We start from the raw sequence: 21,794 nt of genomic DNA on the forward strand, positions 1-21,794 counted from the left end.
TATTGTTGAGAATCATAGTTATAAACAGTGGCACCAAAATGTATTTATTAATACATATTAATTAATTATCTATGGCAATTGCCATAGTTGATTTTAGTAGGTAGGGGGATCACCTTTATTATTCTAAATATTTGATGATAACAATTATTGTATTTTATACAATACAATTAATTGTGAACTAGAAGTCAATAATATTACATTAAAACTATACTTAGTATATGGTAAGGTTATTATAAGAAATTAAGAAATAAATAGGTGGGTGTCAAATATTTATTTGGAGGTGTCTAATGCCATAGGTAAAATGTTGGACTTTGGCACCACTGGTTATAAAATATATTTTACTTAAAAATAAAAAATAATTTGCTCTGACGAAAATTCGAAATAGCCGTAACTTGGATTATAGTATCAATATAGACATTAAAGTTAGTTTAAATCAGCATTAGTTTGAACAAAAATCAATGTACTTAGATTTATAAAAATGGAAGTTGTTTAATTCTATTAATCAAACAACTAATTGTTTTATTAAATGTAAGAACATTTGTTATTACATGTAAAAAAAAATGGTATAATTGGAAATTCAAATTATTTGAAGAGTTAAACCAAAGCCCAACATAATCATAATTTGGTTATGTGTATATAAGAATAAAAAAACGATTAAGAGGACGTGATATCCACATGTGTTCTCTCCGTCTCTGTGTATAATATATTTACCAAATTTTACGCTCAGCTGCAGATCACGTTTAGCTCCGTTTGTACAAAAAATTTGAGTGAATGGACCTCTTACAAAATTTATGGGTAACTGGATAAGAATATTATTACGTCGACCTCATAGGCTTTTTACAATATCTTAATTTGGAAGCGAGTTATAATTATTTTAAAACGTACAAAAAATTTACAATTCTTAAATACTTATTTAACTCGCTATAATATTATAGATATCTGATATAAATGTACGATTTCTCATTGAATGATTAAATTATTTCATCGTTATTTTTGATTCCATAACTAATATCCGTAGATATTTCAAATTGTCATCAAATGATTATCTTTAACATGATAAAATTTTCAAAATATTTTGCCACATCTTGATAGAAACATATTATTAACGATATTTTAAATTTTAAATTTTTTTAAATTATTTTAATATTAAAAATAATCTTTCGTTGGATCAAAAAGTTTTAAAATTTAATACAAGGTTCCTTGCCAGTTGTTTTTAGGAATTAAATAGAAAATGTGAAAGTTTCAAATCCCCACAAAATATTTTTTAATTAGGTAGTACAAAATGACTAAAATTGTTAATACCTATTCGTTAGAAAAAAATCAAATATATTTGATTCTTGAATGAATTACTTATGGTTAAGAGAAACCTTAAATACAATTTTCAAACTTTTTGTTCATTTATATTTATAGAAAAAAAACTAGAATAACTAGAATTTTCACAATTATTACAAGTAGAAACGTAATACTTCGTCAAAATGTAAACTTCAGACGTTCATAAAAAATTTTTTTATCCAATATTTATTTTACAATTTTAAAAGAATTTTGTATTAAATTCTCAAACCTTGATATGAATATTGATTTCAACAGCACAATAATTTTCACGATTGAGACTAATTTTGTCAAATTTCTATGTATATTATATATACTTTCGGTTCTAAATTTCTACCGCTAAAAAAATAATATTGTGACCATGTGTTTTCGATATATTTTAATTAGTACTAAAAAAATACGGGAAGCTTTAATGTATTTTCAAGGTCTTTGACGAACAATACATTTTTTTATTGAAGTTAATTGAAAAAATAACTGAAAAATCGAAAATGTTAAATTTCTATTTAGACATATAGCTCAAAATGTATCAAAATTTTATGAAAATTTTATTATGTAACAACATACCTAAAATGCTAATCCTATAGAAATTTATTGATTTATATTGGTTATTCGTTTTTTAGTATTAGGTACAGATAAAAATGCGTAGTAAATTTTGTTGTTTCATAATTTTATTTATGTTTTTCTGATTATTTTGAAAAACACTGAGCATTTTCCATTTTGACTTAAAATTTCAATAGTATCTTATTGGTTCAATTTTCTATTAAAAAATATTATGCCACTATACAAAAAATATAGAAATATTCAAATACTATTATTGAACTATCAACATTATGTTTGTACCTATCAGTAAATTATATGATAATTATTTTTTCTTGAAAATAGTTCAGATAGCCTGCAGTGGCGTATTTAGAAATTTCAGGAAATCCAATACAAAACTTTTGTTATTATTATTTATTAAAATCCCCATTAAAACTTTATTGAATATAAATCATAAATTCAATACCCTTTTCTCCTTTAAAAACATTATAAATAAAAGTATAAAATAGTAAATCTTTCAAAATAAAGGTGCGGCAACGGAGGAACAATTCGTTTAAATTTTGAAAAGAATGCAAAATTGTGTTTGATTTTCTAATACAAATTGTTAACATAATATGTCCAACACGACTTTATGAAAAATATTTAATTCGAAAAGTTTTCAAAAAGTATTAAACTATAAAAGCATTTAAATACGTTTACTCAAATACTTTACAAGGCGGGTATTATTTATATGAATTTAGCAATATTTTAATCAATTTATTCAGTGTGCTTGTGCTATAGGTTATAACTAGTTATAAGTATAAATTATTATTATATGTTTAAATAATAGTTTGTACTGATATTTGATAATTAATAATTCATTTAGCTATTTGTAATGCTTAACACATTTATATATAATATAAGAGAGTATTTTTTGAAGATGATACATTAATGTATTATATACTTACATGTAAGAATATTAGATAAACAAAATCACAATTTAATTTAAAATATTTTACAGCTCTCAGTTATTGTCAGTAACAGTTGATATTATCAACTTGATAACTTGATATTATTAATGACTTTGAAATTAGGCATTAGCAATTATCAATGTGTTCAATATTTATGAAATGCCGAGATGGTCTGGAGTCTAGTTTAATCGGTATGTTTCCATATTGGTTTATTATTATTAACATATATTTTTAATATTTATCGTCGTATACTCGTATATAACAACGAATCAATTATTGGTGAAATTATAAATTGTATTGAAATTAAAAAAAATATTAATATGACTTTAGTGGGAGGGTGATGAGTACATATTTGCTGGAAAAATTATTAATTATTGACGTCAGTGTGTAAAGTACTAAATTAAAATTTGCCACCCTTCTAAATCTTTAAAAATTTGCCACTCTGAGCAGCGGGACCCTTGGCCCCTACCTAAATGAACCCCGGCAGTTAACACAAGTATATCGAATTACCTATAATCATAATTTTATGAACGTTTAATAATATGTTGAACTTGGAACTTCATAGGTGGGGTTAACCGTCAACGTCAAACCACAGACTACAGAGCAATCATAGTAAAGGTCAAACATAGACGTCAATCCAAGCGTACTGTATATTATTGTATTAATCATTGTATTGTACTCTATTAAGCGTATTATGCAATATGGCTTATTAATAGTATTGGATGGGTGATAGTGTAATAGTGTACCTAATATGTAATATGTAATAGTGCAGATAATGCTACAAAACCATTAATAGTGCAACAGGACCAAGCTGTAAGAATACTTTTGAATAAAAAAGAAATACATAGATCTACATCATTAAATTATACAAATCGTTTAAACTTAGTGTTCCCAGTTGGAGATCTTCACAAGCTATCTGCTGTAATTTAATGGTTTCCTTTAAAACAAATGTTCACTAAGCAAGTAAATAAGAGATTTAACAGCATATGACATTACTATAATAGGTACGATATGCACATAAAAATTTGGTTAGAAATTTGTAAATTACCAAGGTCTAGTTGCTTACAACTAATTACAATTGGACTTAAAATCAAGTACTGTTGATTGATGATTGTACCGTGCTAAAAAATAATAGTATGTAGAATTGTAGATATACTTTAAGAAAGTTTTTATATTACATTTTGGTTATTAAATGATAAATGATCGAATGAAATTATGTTTTTAAAATAAGTTAAATATGTTTTTTATTTTTTATAATTTTTTTGGAAAAACACTTATTTTTTATTTTCATCTAAAAGTTTATTTTGCTTGATTTTTTTACTTTTATTGAAATTGTCTATTGTAACACTTTTGTTTCACCACAAGCAATGCATATTCGGGTAAAAATTAATCAAAAAGGTAGTTTTATTTAATTTTAATTGTAAAAGGTTGACTAAATAAAAAAATAATTTGAAAAAAAAGGAAATAGTAAAATAATAAAATCACAAGTGTGAAGTGACGTTTCATTTTTACAACCGCCTACGACCTTCGATAATTATAGATACGTATTTGATCTAAACCCACGACTATGCGCTCCAGAATATTGTTATCTATTTATCTCACCGATTGCATTATATCCATGGACTACTTTTATTTAATATTTAAGATAAAATCTATATTTTCTATATTTATCATAGTGCCTAGTGAATAGTAACGATTATAAATTTCAAATATTGTATCATAACGACTTGAACAATAATATTAAGTTCATTATATTATACATTTTTTTATCAGATTGCAGGTGTGCGTATGGAGTGTGGAACTCTCCCCCCTTAACCTAACGTTATCATAAATTTCGACTGATGAAAATATATATTGTATAATAAATTATGTGCAAGCTCAAAGAGAAAGTAGTTATGTTCCCTACTAGTTACTAATTTCTACATTATTACCGTATTCGTGTAAGAAATCTTTTTTCGTATTCAAAATATAATGATAGATTTTTCGATTCATCAAACATCATAGTATAAGATCATCGCTATTAAGACATTGAAGTGTTTTGTTATTCCTTAAAATAAAATAAAAGCCGAACGCTGTTCTCTCTTATTATTCCGATATCCATAAGATATATAGGTTTTAAGCATTTTACGTAGGTATTAATGAAGGTTTACCAGTAAAGTGAACTTTCTCCAAATCAAAATCATTACCTCTGCTGATTAACTAACATATTTGGTAACTATTAGGTAAGTAACTAACTTGTCTATTGGTTAATGATTATGAAGTAATAGTAAAAAACTCAAAACTGTTGTTAAAATTAATTTTTTATTTTACCCAGATACCTATACTAGGTAAAACGATTCAAAAGCAATTGGCTGTATTTTTTTTATTTAAATAATAATTAGTTGTTATATTCACAAAACTGCTGACATAAGAAATAATAGTTAAAACCCTACTCTTTACAAAGATGAATATAGTAAATTAAATAATTATATGTAAAATAGAATTCTATTTATTGTTTACTGTAATATTCTATTCTATGTCTTAACATTTATGTAATTGTGTTTATTTGAACTATACCGGCTAAACAAATATTTTAAAATACTAATTTTTTTTGTATATATCCGTGTGTAATAATGATTTCTAGAGTCTGCAAAGAGTCAATAATGTGGTCTGACCATGATTGTTTGAGTTTGTAACACATTGTAATATTTTTACTAAGGCTATATACTTATGAAGTTTCAATGAACATTTTTAAATAATAATTTTTATTTTTTATTATAGTAGTTGTGTGGTAATATATGCATACATATGTTGATATTGTTATATTAATATATATATAATAATATATAGGTGAAAAATTGACTATCACTGTAGAGGTCATTGTGTGGCTATAGAATTCGATACCCATTGTTTAAATTATTGTACATTACCTTGTATAGACAACTTATAGTTATTATATTTTTTACATTAATATTATAATAGATATTATTAATGGCCTTCATTATATTTAGTCATAAAAAGATGGTATCAATTTTACCAATATTATTTTCAGTCTATTCTACTCAACCGTTACACCAATATTATTGTGAATTTTTAAAATTGTAATTTAATATAAACTATTCTTAAATAGAATTTTTACTTTATTAATATACTTTATATTTGTTTAGTTTATAAAATGGCTCAAGGACCAGCTTTAGTTTGTAGACTTTTGGCTTCATCAGTATCTGTTGCTCATAAAGCAGGTAAAATAATCCGTGATGTTATGCAAAAAGGAGATTTGGGAATAATTGAAAAGGTTAATATTGTTATTTATTCAATTTTATTAATTATCTTAACATTCAAATTACTATATTTAGAAGAAAAAATTTTGTTGAATTATTAATCAAATATTAATTTGAACGATTAATTGAAATTCTAATTGCTTAACTTATATATGTTTAGGGCGAAAATGACTTGCAAACTGAAGCTGATAGATCTGCACAACGGTGTATTGTTGCATCTTTTAAAAATCTGTATCCTAAAGTGAATATTGTGGCAGAGGAAGTAGATAAAATAAGTCAAAATTTAGATGTTCCTGCAGATTGGCTAATTACTGATCTCGATCCTAAAATATTGGATTTAGAATGTCCAAAATCATTACTTGATGTTACAGAAGATCAAGTTAGTGTTGTTAAATATAATATTTACACTAAGTAATTAAAAAATATACTATCTTAGTCCTAAAATTAAATACATTTTGAATGCTTGTAATTTTCCTTAAAATATCAATACATTTTCAATAATACTCGGATACTCTAAAATATTGCTAAATCTTTAATAAATTTTAATCAAGAGTACTTCAGTATTTGCATAATTATTTTACTGTTCTATACTTAATTAAAGCATTCCCTCCATGTGGCTCTTAAAGTATTTGATATGGTTTCCTCAGATATTATTATTGTCAACATAAACATGGTTGAGATAAATCTTTATTTATATATTGCAATGCTTAGGTTACAATTTGGGTAGACCCATTAGATGGAACGTCAGAATTCACAAAAGGTAAATCATTTTATATTATATTGTTTTCCATGAATATTGGGGATTGACTTTTAAAAATGTATAATTACTGTTCTATTTTATAGGTTTAATAGATCATGTTACAATATTAATTGGAGTATGTGTTAATGATGAAGCTGTGGCTGGAGTAATTTATCAACCATTTTGGCAAAATAGTGGTCGAGCACTTTGGGGTCTTGTTGGCAGTGGTGTAGGTGGGTTTGAGTTAAAAGAACCCCCTCAAACAAAAAAAGTGTATGTAACCACTAGGAGTCACTATGATAAAGCAATAGAAACATTTATTGATGGTTTAAAACCTTGTGAAGTTATACGAGTTGGTGGTGCTGGAAATAAGGTATAATGCTGCAACTTATTGATTATTATTAGGTAGTTTTAATAATGAAATATGGATTAATTTTGAAAACATATTATATAGGTGCTTTATATATTAGAAGGAAAAGCACATGCTTATGTTTATCCAAGTGCTGGTTGCAAACGATGGGATACGGCAGCACCAGAGGCAGTTCTAAGAGCAGCTGGTGGTGAATTGACGGATATACATGGAAATAAATATAGCTATAGCAAGGAAAATGAAAAAGACCCTTTAAATAAATATGGAGTATTTGCCACGGCTCCTTCTTATAACCATACTGAATTCATGAAACTTATTAGTGACATTCAGTCAAAAATGACATGAGTATGTTCTATGAGTACATGTATTTAAAATGCAGGTGTTAAGTAACAATTAAAATACAAACACTATTAATTTAATTTTTATCAATAAAGTATACTGGACAACATACATTCCCAACAAATATCAGGTGTATTTAATGTATTACAATAATTTTGATTAAGTAAATAACTTTAATCTACAAATTCTAATTTAATAGTTTGGTTCTCATTTTTTCAAACACATGCACTCATACAATATTGTAGATATTTATAGCTTGTATTAAAAGCTTTATTTAAACTTGCTAGATGTATTTTATTTGTTGCATTGAATATTTTATTTCATTTATATGAACTTAAAATTATTAATTTAGTTTCAAGTACAAAATATGGAAATGTTTCTAGAAATATTATTTTGTTTTTGTCAAGTGGTTTTTAACTGGTATATTATAACTCTTTTGTAAATAAAGTTAAAATTCAGTATATATAATATAATTAGGTTTTTATAAACTTAAAGGGTTATAATGTTGAGAATAGACATCTCAAGAGTTCCTGGTATTAAATGTTGTATTACCTGTCATTCCTTATGTTTTTTTTTTTATACAACCGCAATAATAATAAAATCTGTTGATTACTTAAATCATAGTTTTAAAGTTATCTTAAGTTATAAATTAAAGCTTTAATTGATCACAAAAAATCATATTGGTTTGAAAGTCAAAATGTATAATTTCTTAATTATTATTATCCTACTTAATTGGCAGAACACAATTAAGTTAAAATAAATTATGCCTTAGTCTGTCTTCCACAAGGACAAATATACTGCAATTGGATCATTTCACTGTACTAATTTATATTATAGGTAATATATAATAAAAATTATAAAATTGTCTGTTAAATTTTAACATGCACGCCATTCCATAATAGTGATTAGTGAATACTACCAAAATAATATCTATTATTCTGACTATACTGCTAATTATTTATAATCTACCCGAACCCATCTATTTCTTATATTATACTTTATACAAATGCCAATACTGTTAAGTTTGACAACTATATGAACATATTATTTACATTAATAAATTTAGATTTTAAATTATGTGTCAATTTATTTAAATGTTAAAGTAATTGTGAATTGTAATAGTTATAGTATTATTTAAAAAAATGCTAACTATATTAATTATATAACACTTGCCTTGGGAAGTAAATATAAATTGAACTTATTAAATATCTAATTAAACAAATAATTGTGAATTGTGTTATGCTTTTAATATTTTTTTATAGTACATGGTATCAGCTAAATTTATGTTTTTGTGGAAAATATTATACATTTATTTTTAATTGTTATTAGTTAAAACAATCTATAAAATTAACTTAAAAAATAATTTTCATTAAATAATTTGAAAGTGTTTTTAGTTTTTTTATTCAAATACTTCTTAATTGAGTATTCTAATACATATTTTAAATACTTTTCAAAATAAGTATCTGTATCTGTACTTAAATATTTTTAAAAATTATCTTTCACAAAACTGACAAGAAAAATAATTAAAATTAACACTATTATAGTAAAGGTCATTAATTACAAATTTAAAAATTAAAACAATTAAAAGTATATTAGTTAATTCGTTTTTGAATAATACAAAATAAAAATATAATTTTTTTATAACTTTTTTATTTTTAAGCTCCCCAAGACCAAAGTACCAACTATAGTTTATAGAAAATTTTCTAGAATAAATAAACCTTGTCCTTCAAAGTTGAAGATTGTAAAATTTTTACTACTCCAAATTTTGATGATAAAAAAAAAACATTATGTTGTTAGTTTTATTCATGCACTACGGCCCACAAGAGATCAATACTTTCTTGTGCATGCAGAATGACCAGCAGCAACAGTACCGAATGCTGTCAGTGGGTTGATTTGTGAGGTGCGTAGAATCAGATAAGTTTTGGTCGAAAACTGGTACTGATCTCTTGTGGACTGAAGTATAGTAGAGACAATTTGTAAATAACTTGTTCAAAAAGAATATTTTGTTATTTTATTTATGAAACCTAACTATTATGTAATTTATGATATTTTTGAATCTATTTGTTTGAAAGGGCTCTAAAATAATAATTATATTTATGCACATAATCACTTTTCATCTAATTTATATTTATAAAATAACAGAGTAAGAGCATTTTATATTTATTACTAACTGCTATCTTTTATCAACCATCAGTCAAAAAATGATGTCATGTTTGGATATAAACAAAATCATATTTAATTATTATTAATGAGTCGTGTTTATTCTATCAAGTTCATCAAACTTATAAATATAAAATATAAATTTATAAAATGTATAGTATAATAATTTCATCACTATTGTCATGTATACAGTGATCAAGTGAATATAATTATAACTTTATTTTAAATTTTTATCACTTCAAAATAGTATACCATTTTTTGCATGATTGCAGTATAACATATACAAAACTGTAAAAATTGACCTAGTGAAAAATAATAATTATGAGATGCAACCTATATAAACTTAAACTTTGAAACTTATTACATGACTGATTTATAAAATAGCTACAAGTATTTTCCCAACTATCAAATAGCATTATTTTAATAGAAAATTTGATGATCCAAAATTATTAGGCACTTTAATATTGGCTAATAATTATTATTGAATATAGAAAATTTAAAAACTTTCTATTATCAATATAATCAAATCTTATAATTGTATTATTGTTAAATAAAAACAATAATATAATATATAATAATAAATTAAATAATAATAATAATATTGAATAAAAATAGTAATAATTTAAAAATAACATGTTGTGATGGGTATGTCAAATACGTATCACAGTTTGCTTTGCGTGACCGAAGATGTGTTTTCTATTTCATTCTTTTCTTTGCAACCAATACGTTTCAGCACATAATCTACCTGTTAATATAAATATTTCTTTTGATAAAACAAATAAAAAAATTATCATTTATAAAATAATTTATTTACATCGACAAAAACATAACTAAAACTTGGATTGAATGCAACAAAACGATTGAAAGCAGACATTGAACTAACAGGACTGATGACGTGAAGATGCATATGTCCTATTGAATAAAATGGAGGCCAATGAAAACCCATTCTAATAAAACAACAAAGCATAAAAAATGAATACATTTATAATTGTAATGTATGATTTTGAATACCTTGTGTCATTTAAATCACAACCATTGTTTAATAATATTTGTTTAGCAGCTGCAACCATGCTCTTGACTAATGTGAATATACAAAAATATTATGCAAATTAAACAAAATAGGTACATATAATTAATGTGGATTAATATTTTTCTACTTACGTAAATTACAATCTTGTTCATTAGGCTGTAAACTTTTAGCGCTTTTTATATGTTTGTCACTCAACACTAAGAAATGGTAAGTGGCCACTGGCTTAATATCTTTAATGATTACAAATTGATCGCTCTGTAATATTTTTCATTCCATAAAAAATGTAATTTAATAATTTCATCAAAAGTTTTTGGATTGTAATTTAGTGAATGTTAAGCAGTCATAATATTATAAGACCGAGTGCCTTATCAACTCAAAGTTTTTGAAAAATGGCAAGTTAGTAAAATAGTAATTAAATTAATTTACATTAGTATAACTACTCTAATCCAGTCCATTACTGATCATCAATGATTGCAAGTTAGTATTACATTTAATAACTATTTAAATCCATTGATATTTTAACTAATCTAGGATAGGCATATAGAGAAAAGGGTAGTCAGTAGTCTCCTATAAATTATAATAATAAAATTTAATGAAAATATAAAAATAAATAAAAACCATTCTTACTCGAGGCTCAAGAATAATATTTGGATCATTGGCAGTAATTAAGTTACAAAATATACAATTTTTTACTCGGGTCTTTATTGTTTCAACAACATTCGATTCTTTTGACATAATTAGTAATTAGGAAGATACCTATACAAATGCACAATGGTCAAAAAAGGAAGAAAAATAATTTTAAAACGTTTTGTTTTGTGAGTCACAATTATAAAATATATTATTATTAATTAATTAAATAGACAATAACTGTAATATTAGCACATAACATTACTGATGCACTTGCCACTTATACTGTTATCGTACCGCTTTGATAAAATCATTAAAAAAATTTAGTAATGATAAGAGGGAAGAATAATATTATAAGTACAACCACTAACATATAATCATATATATATAACGCGACTTTCGTGAGAGGTAATAGAAAATTAAACTTTTGATGACCCATATTATTTTATAATAAGTAAAAAGTAAATACTAAATAGTAATAACATAATAAGGTAAAATTGTATTTCTTTTTTTAAGCATTTGAAATATTAAAACTTATTTTGTTCTATGAAGGCAAAGCCCTTCAATATCTATTAACCTCATATCAGTTATTTCTTTTCAGATTAACTGTGGCATGGATGCTAAATAACCTTGCCAACCCATTTATTAATATATATACTACTAAACTTCTAAAGTTGTTGCTAAAAGTTTACAAATTATTAAAGTAATGTATTATTATAATTTATAGACGACACTCTTCGCGTTTTTCTGAATGTTTGAGGCATAGTCGTTCGAAATTAGTAAAATTCTGTATACTCGAGTAGGTTTTTGTTACCTATATGATTTTGAGCAATATTTATAAAATGCATATTATATTACTACTTTACTAGTTTCTCTAGCTACGTAAATGTGTAATAATTTCGATGGTAGGAATACATATTTTTTATATTTTTTTTTTTTTTTTGTAAAAAAATGGAAATGGGTAATTTTTAAGTACCTACAATCTACACAGTGGCGTGCTTGCTCAGTTTTTTTGAAAGAGGAGATATTAATTTTTGACTTGTCACAAACCCGTGGGGGCTTCGCCCCTACCATCTTACATTGAATATGTATTTTTATTTTTATTATTATCCCCCTGAACAATTTAATAGACACATTCTAATCTCCAACTTTACTCTTCACATTTTTTAATTTAGGTTTTCAAAAACATTAATAGAACATTTTTTTCCAATTTCTAAATACATTATACACAATATACAAGTTTAATATATTATTTTAATTATACAATTAATTTTTAACTAAAGGAGGATTTCAATTTGCCATGTCGTAATGAATTACCATCCAGTCGGTCGAGTACGGGTCGACTATCGACATAAGCCACCGGGGCTCTGCTTTATTATTATTATTATAATTTATAAATAGGTACATTCGAGTATTCGACTATGATAATATATCATTGTATAAACATTAAACATGTTTACTATTGTAGGACCTATACATATATTTGCTTATAATTTATAAATAATATTTTATAATTGAAAACTTTTAGATTTAATTTAATATAATTTATTGGACGGTAATAATATGCAATATTATAATATGTTGTAAATACTAATAGTAATAAAATCAACTCCGCCCCTAAATTCCGGGAAAAATTGAAATGACATGTATATTTTTAGATCAAACATATTGGCGGCATTGAACGTGTTATGCGGAGACAATAAACATGCCGTACGTACATATCGAATTGTTAAGAATACAGGAGCGCGATCTAATCTACGACCAAAATATTTTTTTCATGTAGATAATAACTCATTATAAAAAATCTAAAGGAAAAATATGACACCCCTATCCCCCCTCGAGCACGCCTCTGAACTAACATACTTATTAGTTATTGGTCGCAAGCACAACTTTAAACATTAATATAGTTATAACTTATAAACAATTATTGACTAATACTTATACATTCAGACATACAGTTATTTCTACAATAATATTTTAATGTAGGCAGGTACAGTCGTGACAGAACATAAATATTTTAAGTTTAATAATTATATGTACATAGAGATTACTGCATTACCTACCTATATTTATTTGAAAATGTATCATACTAATATTATTTAAACAACGGAATTTAATATTATTTAATGTAGTGGATGATGCTCTGCTGTTCAGTAGATTACAAGTGGGTTACTGACGTTACTGTAATGGATAGTTTTAAATTTGAATTCAATATGTTATATCATTGTATACGTAAAATGATTCTGAGCGGAGAAGGTTTATCAGTCTAGGATATTATAACTAAATAATTTGCAAATTTTCAATTTAATAAATTTTGTCAACATTTGAACTTAAAACAGTTATAAAAAAACGTACCTTTGTATTTTTAATATTTTCCAACTGCTATTATATCTACTCATAGGGAACCTTGTATTAAATTTTCAAGCTTTTAAAAAAAAAATTGTATTGACATTTATAGAAATAGAAACTAAAAAAAGCGGGTAAGTCGTGGATGTCGCTCTGCTGTACAGTAGGCTACTGTAATGGATGGGGTTAAATTTGAATGCAATGATAGGTATCATTGTATACGAAAAACGATTCTGAACGGAGATGATTTGTCAGTCTAGGATATATTATATTTAAATATTGTCATATATTCTATTTTGAAACAAATATTTTATTTTTCAATTAGTACCTACGCATTTTGCATAAGGCATGGTTAATAATTTTTTCCAAAAACATTGCATGTAGTTATCATAATTCATAATACCTTATATTATCATAGATATACGAATACCTGGTTTGAGGATAAATCGTTATCATTACGCGATTTCATAAAAATTAAAAACTCAAACGCTCAAAACATTTTTCCTATAATGACGCTTCAAATTTTCTCTATAGCTATTTGAAGCAAACCTTATGGAAAACTTGGTGTTAAATTTTATAACCTTAGATATAAATACAAACAATATTATGAATTTTGAACTACAAAATAATTTGCAAATATTCATGGTTTTGACGAATTTTTGTCAATATTTGAAATTCAAATGCTAATGAAAATTTAATTTGAATTTCCAGTGGACATTTTTTTTGTGATAAAGATTGAAAAACTTGTAAAGAATCTTGTATTAAATTTTGAAATCTTAGATTTACAAAGAAAATTTTTTATGAATTTCTAGCTTATAATAATTTGCGAATTTTCGTAATTTTTACGTATTTACACAAAATTTGAACTTTAAATGCTTATAAAAAAAAAAATGTGACTATACATTTCTTGATTTTTCAACTGCTATGGGAAAAATATTTTTGGGAGCTTTGTATTCAATTTTCAAATCTTAGGTTTAAAAGGGAAATTTTTTATGAATTTCTAAAATAAAATAATTTACGAATTTTAGTGATTTTTATGTATGTTGTCAAAATTAAAATTTGAATGCATGTAAAAAAAAAATGTTGCTATATATTTCTTTTATTTTTCAACTTCTATTGTAAAAATATGTTAGGAGCCTTGTATTAAATTTTCAAATTTTAGAATTAAAAAGGAAAACTTTTATGAATTTCTATCTAAGATAATTTGAACATTGCCGTAATTTTTACGTATTTAGTCAAAATTTGAATTTTAAATGCTTATAAAAAAAATTTGTGACTACGCATTTCTTTTATTATTCAACTTCTATTGTAAAAATATGATAGGAGCCTTGTATTAAATTTTCAAATCTTAGATCAAAAAAGAAAAATTTTTATGAATTTCTATCTAAGATAATTTGAACATTGCCGTAATTTTTACGTATTAAGTCAATATTTGAACTTCAAATGCTAATAAAAAAAATTGTGCCTATGTATTTTTATAATTTTTTGATAACTATAAGAATAACTTATGAGGAACTTTGTATTCAATTTTCAAGTATTTTGATAGGACCAAAAAAATTTTATCGACCCTTCCAAAAAAATTTTCAGAAATATTGAAAATTTCAGTTGTCTATAAATATCTTAAAAAAAGTCAAAATATTTTGAAAATTAAATCATGTAAAGAAAATGCCAATCTTAATAACTGGTAAAATTTTCAAGTATCTAGGACTCATACTTTTTGAATAATAACAAATATTTAAAATCGTTTCAGGATAAATCGTTATCGTTACGCTATTTCGTAAAAATTTAAAATTCAAACGCAATTAAAATTTTTCCTATAATGACGCTTCGAGTTTTCTCTATAGCTACTTGAAGTAAAACTTATGGAAAACTTAGTGATGTATTCTTAATCTTTAGTTATAAACACAAAAAATTTTATGATTTTTCAGCTTCAAAATTACTTGCAAATTTTCACATTTTCGACAGATTTCGTAAAAATTTGAACTATAAATGCTTATAAAAAAAAATTGTGCCTATGTATTCTTATAATTTTTTAATCACTTTAAGAATAACTTATGAGGAACTTTGTATTAAATTTTCCAGTATTTTGATAGGGCCAAAAAAATTTTATCGACACTTCAAAAAAAAATTTTCAGACAAATTGAAAATTTCAGTCGTCTATAAATATCTTAAAAAAAGTCAAAATATTTTGAAAATTAAATCATGTAAAGAAAATGCCAATCTTAATAACTGGTAAAATTTTCAAGTATCTAGGACTCATACTTTTTGAATAATAACAAATATTTAAAATCGTTTCAGGATAAATCGTTATCGTTACGCTATTTCGTAAAAATTTAAAATTCAAACGCAATTAAAATTTTTCCTATAATGACGCTTCGAGTTTTCTCTATAGCTACTTGAAGTAAAACTTATGGAAAACTTAGTGATGTATTCTTAATCTTTAGTTATAAACACAAAAAATTTTATGATTTTTCAGCTTCAAAATTACTTGCAAATTTTCACATTTTCGACAGATTTCGTAAAAATTTGAACTATAAATGCTTATAAAAAAAAATTGTGCCTATGTATTCTTATAATTTTTTAATCACTTTAAGAATAACTTATGAGGAACTTTGTATTAAATTTTCCAGTATTTTTATAGGGCCAAAAAAATTTTATCGACACTTCAAAAAAAAATTTTCAGACAAATTGAAAATTTCAGTCGTCTATAAATATCTCAAAAAAAGTCAAAATATTTTGAAAATTTAATCATGTAAAGAAAATACCAATCCTAATAACTGGTAAAATTTTCAAGTATCTAGGACTTATACTTTTTGAATAATAACAAATATTTAAAATCGTTTCAGGATAAATCGTTATCGTTACGCTATTTCGTAAAAATTTAAAATTCAAACGCACTTAAAATTTTTTCTATAATGATACTTCGAGTTTTCTCTATAGCTACTTGAAGGAAAACTTATGGAGAACTTAGTGTTGTATTTTTAACCCTTAGTTATAAACGCAAAAAATTTTATGATTTTTCAACTTCAAAATTACTTGCAAATTTTCGCGTTTTCGACAGATTTCGTAAAATTTTGAACTATAAAAGCTTATTAAAAAAAATTGTGTCTTACGATTTTTATTTTTTTTTAGCTACAATAAGAAAAACTCATAAGGAACCTTGTATTAAATTTTCAAGTTTTTTTGGTCGTCCAACATTTTTTTACCGACACTCAAAAAAAGTGTAAATTTCAGTGGTCTATAAATAACTCAAAAAAAGTCGAAAATTTTTGAAAATTAAACTGTATATAGAGAACACTAACATAAACATTTGGTGAAAATTTCAAGTATTTAAAGTGATTATTTTTTGAATTACAACCATATAAAAAAATCGATTTGGTCGAAAACTGATTTTGCGTAAAAATTCCCGGTTTTCTGTCATTTCTTTTTTTGTTTTTCTCGATTTTTTTGAAAACTGTTGGAAAATGTTTACTTTTGACCTCTATAATGCACCAAGGATCTTCAATTTTACATCGGAAACCACCCCCAAAGTTTGAAATCGAAGCATTATTTCGACTAGTTATGCTGTATACAGACACAAAAAAAAAAAAACAAAAAAAAAAAAAAAAAAACACACATCATTGTAAAATCAATACATTCATCACTTCGTTCAGAATCTAAAAGTTGAAAATTTCAAGCGTATATAAATAACTTAAAAAGCGTTGGAATATTTTTGAAAATTTTATGGCGCATATAAAATTCTGATATTAAAATTCAGTGAACATTTTGTGCATCATTTTTTTTTTTTAGAGTTAAAACAAAAATCAAAATCAATTTTGTAGAAAACCTGTTTTGAAAAAATTCTCATTTTTCCTTAAATTGTTGTTTGTTTTTCCTGTTGCTTTTGAACTTTTTGATTTTCCACCCTTCCAGAGTACCAACTAGATTCACTTACCTACCAGAAAAGATACTGTTGAAAAAAATCGAAGCATTTGTCTCCCGTGAAAGGTGATAACTAGGGACAGGATTTATATTTATTTATGTATTGCGATAAACTTTTTGAAATTTGATGAGAATTTTCCCCGACAAATCATTCTTATTAAAATAACACTATAATAATTGTGTCTTACATATTTTACATATTTCAACGTTTTTACCGATTAAATGTATATTTGTAGTTTATAGTACATATTATTATTTAGGGTTAAACACGATTGCGTACGTTCGTCATCGGCGATACCTTTTTAAGCTACACGATTCCGTATGATTTTACCTGATTTTTAACTACACGATTGCGTAAAAAGTTTTAGGCGTTGTTGCCAATTTTCTTATCGGTGTATATACCATATATGACCAGGGTTGAGATTTTATAGCATTTACATATTTCTTATGAGATGCTTAAAAAATAGCAGAGTAAGCTAAAAGTGTGTTTCGTGATACAGAGAACTCAAATTATTATATATATAATAGGGTATATATAATTAGGTATTGTTATATATACATATAATAATTTTTGGATTTTTACCTATTTTTGAATCAAAATTGGTCTTATTTTATGAAATTATATTTTTTTTTGTCAATCGAATTATTAAGTATTCTTAGTACCTGCACAAATGGACCTGAACGATTTCATATAATATAGGACTTATAATTTGACAATTTCACAGTGTTTATCCTCCAGCACATTTTGTTATTCAAATATTGAAAGACCAGATCAATATTATACAATCTGTTGATAATAGGAGAGCAAAGAAAATGGTAAAGAAGACTTAAACAGAATTCAAAATACTATAAAGGATTATGATGAGTTTTAAACCCATAAAAATGTAATTCAATATTTAAAATTAGTAAGCTATAGATGTCAAGAAATTTAAATTCAAGCATTTTTAAAACATGTACTCACGATAATTTTATTTAAATAATAATTGACGATTTTATTTATTTACTAATTACTTTTTTGTTATTTAGTTAACCTCATTTTATTTATTATTTATTATTATTATTATATAATATATTATATTATTATTTATTTTATATACGATAAAATTAGTAAATTTGACAACGTTGCATAAAATTTCATGCGCAATCGTGTTGCCAAAACGGATAAACGTACGCACTACGCAATCGTGTGCTACCCATTATTTCTAGCACATAGGTATATTTGTTATTTGTCGTATTTTCAAGTTCACGGTCATGCACACATGTCAATAACAATCCTATCGTTATTGCAAAAGATGATTACATACTTATTTACAAATATGCAACATATATATATTACATTAATATAGATAAATACATTGTTCATTATATAATAGAGACAATAGAGTTCATAAGTGTTCGACGGTCACTGGTCAGAGTTCGGTTTCAGTCCGTGTCGTGCATTTTATATTTATAAAATTGGTCAGATTTTGTGTCTGGTGATTTTTCATATAATTTTAACTCGTAACTTAAAAACACCAATTACAAGTCGTTTACAGACATACATAAACGATCTTTTATACATGATACGATATTTTTAAAACTATATAGTGGTTCAATTATGTATAGCAATATTTGTGAAATTCTCATTAGCATTTAGCACGAGTACAAAGTTTTTGAGATTTACCATGTGATAAACACAAAAAAAATTTAAACCCAAAGAATCAAATTTAAAAAAATACAAATCAAACATTCATTTCTAATATGAACGTAGATAGCTTTAATGAAGATATCTGCCAGGCCTTTATTTCTCCAAATATTCCTTTATTTAAATATAACAAAACCCATCTCTTTGCGCTTTACTAGAAAAATATAATAAACGACATACTAAATGAGTCAACCGTTTTATAACCTATGTATACCTTTTTTAATACTTAATTAATTAATACTAATTTTTTTATAATTTTAAACAATATTTTGAATTCAATTTTAAGTGCATATTTAAAAATAAGAGTATATTTTGTAGCATATTTAAAAGCATATTTTAAGTATTTTTTGTGCATATAAATCCGGTCCCTGGGGGCTGGCGATAAAGAATTAAAAAAAAATTATAAAAAATAACACATACATTATCGTAAAATTAATACATTTATCGCTCCGCGTAGAATCAAAATGAGCATGAAACTACAATAATTTTTTGTTCGTCTGAACTTAAATTTTTGACAACATTAGTCAACATTTTGAAAATTACCAAATATTTCAAACTAGAAATTTGAAAATATTTTTCTATAATTTTAAATTTATATACAAAGATAAGTCAAGTTTTCTTACAATAAATAAAAATATTAATCCGAAGTCAAATACATTTTCTTTGAATATTCTCCCATAAATAGCCTATTTTCTCATAAACAACGATCATATGATTTACTTATTTTATTGTTACTCAAAAACTATAAACTGTATAGGTACCTACTTGAAATTTTCAAAATATTTTGACTCGTTTTGAGTTTTTTATAACCCTTTCGAAATTTAAAATTTGAAATCTTTCAATTTTTTAAATGTCAATAAAATTTTATTTGCTTATGGTCAAAAAGTTTGGCAATTGCAGAGTACATGGTTTCTTAAATTTTTTTATAATAGCAGTTGATAAATATTACCAACATATAAAATGCATGTTTCTTTATAAGTACCTATTAACAGTTCAAATGTTGACTAAACTTTTATCAAAATCTTTAAAAGTTTTAAATTATTTTATTATTAAACAATTATAAAATGTTCAGTCTTATTGCTTCGAATTGAAAATTTAAAACTAGGATTCTAATTAACATACTTATTGTAACTGAAAAAATTTAAGACATATGCTTAAACACAGTTATTTCTTATAGACTCTTATTAGTTATTAGTGACATTTTAAGTTTAAATTTGGACGATTACTTACTGAAATCAAGAATAATATGATTTTAATTATTTTGTTGTACCTACTTAATGTTTATAAAATGGTACAAAAATAAAGTAAGTCTGTGAGAAAATAAAATAAAATAAATTAATAATACATTTATGAATTCCCTTAAAATTCAACACTGGAGTCCAAAATCTTTACAACTGGCACTGGTATAATCCATCTCCCATACAACTTATAAATCATTAAATAAATACAAACGTATATCGAGTAGAACGGCAAGTACATAGGTTAGTGGTATAAAATATAAATAAAGTTTACTTTTTTCAATAATTATAAATATTTTGAAAAAAATCACCATGTAATATGTATAAGTTTATACATAATTTAATTTATGTATTTAATTTTAATTAATAATTTACAATATACTTGATGACCAAAAGTATAAACTCCCTAAAATAGTTATATCATTCCTTTACCTATTAATCTGTAATACCTATACTGCATGTAAGAATAACTTAATACTCATGAGTAGGTTGTGAATCTAATGCAAGGAAAAAGTGTTAAATATGCATGAAATTATCCGCTTAAACAGGCAAAAAATTCCCTATAAAAACATTTTTATTAAAAAACTGTTGAAATTAATAAATAATAATATTAAAAATGGTCACGAACAACTGTACGTGACCGAGTGGTTATAAAATAGTTAAGTTTCTAATTATGTTTCTAATTTGTAAAAGATTACGAATGTATAATATCCATATTGAAATATCAGCAATATTATGATTTTACTATCGGTTTTATGAGATATGGGTTTATATAATTAAACATATTTAGACCGGATAGGTAGACCGAAAAACTTTTTAATAAAATAAGTATTATTGCATTAATATGAAGAAATAATAAAAACATATGATTATATGCGCGTCAAATATCCAAAAATATGTAATACAAGATTTCGTATTCAAACCATGAATAAGTCAAAACAAATTTTGGCCCAATCCATTTTTTTATACAGTACCTACCTACAGCAAAAAAAAAACATGTGCACATGTTTATATATACGAATATAATTTTAAAACCTTTTAGTATATAAGTTAAAAAAAGATAATTATTTTAATTTTTAACAAAACAGTTGGAAAATGTTCGTACACTTTTCAAAATTTGTACTAAAATCGCTTAAGAATACTCTTTTCGATATTTTTAAATATTTTTTACATTTGATAAGGATTTTCGCTTAAAATTTTCAAGCATTTTTATCGAGTATTAACATTTTTATCAACAGACAAAAACCATTGAAAAATGTCTTAC

The 21,794-nt window shown here is 24.7% G+C and overlaps 2 protein-coding genes across 3 annotated transcripts; one reads left to right on the top strand and one right to left on the bottom strand.

Moving 5' to 3' along the window:
• Positions 1–4,762: 4,762 nt before the first annotated feature.
• LOC107168775 (3'(2'),5'-bisphosphate nucleotidase 1) lies at positions 4,763–8,601 on the top strand. 2 transcript variants are annotated; one of them, XM_089215854.1, is made up of 6 exons: positions 4,763–5,038; positions 5,963–6,090; positions 6,237–6,455; positions 6,788–6,836; positions 6,920–7,188; positions 7,270–8,601. In XM_089215854.1, exons 2-6 carry the CDS (start codon positions 5,971–5,973, stop codon positions 7,528–7,530), a joined length of 918 nt encoding a protein of 305 aa, XP_089071980.1. In that variant the 5' UTR covers positions 4,763–5,038; positions 5,963–5,970; the 3' UTR covers positions 7,531–8,601. The 2 variants fall into 2 exon arrangements, with proteins under 2 accessions (XP_089071980.1, XP_089071986.1); XM_089215860.1 differs by lacking the exon at positions 4,763–5,038 and adding an exon at positions 5,758–5,896.
• Positions 8,602–10,206: 1,605 nt separating this feature from the next.
• Positions 10,207–11,629, bottom strand: LOC107171879 (adenosine 5'-monophosphoramidase HINT3-like). The gene is made up of 5 exons (XM_015522135.2): positions 11,342–11,629; positions 10,846–10,969; positions 10,696–10,762; positions 10,499–10,631; positions 10,207–10,429 (listed from the first exon to the last, which is right to left on the bottom strand). The coding sequence occupies exons 1-5, from the start codon at positions 11,447–11,449 to the stop codon at positions 10,346–10,348; spliced, it is 516 nt and encodes a 171-aa protein (XP_015377621.1). The 5' UTR covers positions 11,450–11,629; the 3' UTR covers positions 10,207–10,345.
• Between the last annotated feature and the right edge of the window lie 10,165 nt (positions 11,630–21,794).

This window comes from Diuraphis noxia, unplaced genomic scaffold (assembly GCF_037042655.1).
Source record: "Diuraphis noxia isolate RWA-SAM2 unplaced genomic scaffold, SU_Dnox_SAM2 contig0001, whole genome shotgun sequence".
Classification (NCBI taxonomy): Eukaryota; Metazoa; Arthropoda; class Insecta; order Hemiptera; family Aphididae; genus Diuraphis; species Diuraphis noxia.

Bases quoted from the DNA above. Each gene is read 5' to 3' on its own strand.
- LOC107168775 (XM_089215854.1), top strand. From the start codon at position 5,971: ATGGCTCAAGGACCAGCTTTAGTTTGTAGACTTTTGGCTTCATCAGTA. The intron at 6,091-6,236 runs GTTAATATTGTT...ATATATGTTTAG, and splicing joins ATTTGGGAATAATTGAAAAG to GGCGAAAATGACTTGCAAAC. The intron at 7,189-7,269 runs GTATAATGCTGC...CATATTATATAG, and splicing joins TTGGTGGTGCTGGAAATAAG to GTGCTTTATATATTAGAAGG.
- LOC107171879 (XM_015522135.2), bottom strand. From the start codon at position 11,449: ATGTCAAAAGAATCGAATGTTGTTGAAACAATAAAGACCCGAGTAAAA. The intron at 10,970-11,341 runs GTAAGAATGGTT...AAAATATTACAG, and splicing joins ATATTATTCTTGAGCCTCGA to AGCGATCAATTTGTAATCAT. The intron at 10,763-10,845 runs GTAAGTAGAAAA...TATTCACATTAG, and splicing joins TGAACAAGATTGTAATTTAC to TCAAGAGCATGGTTGCAGCT.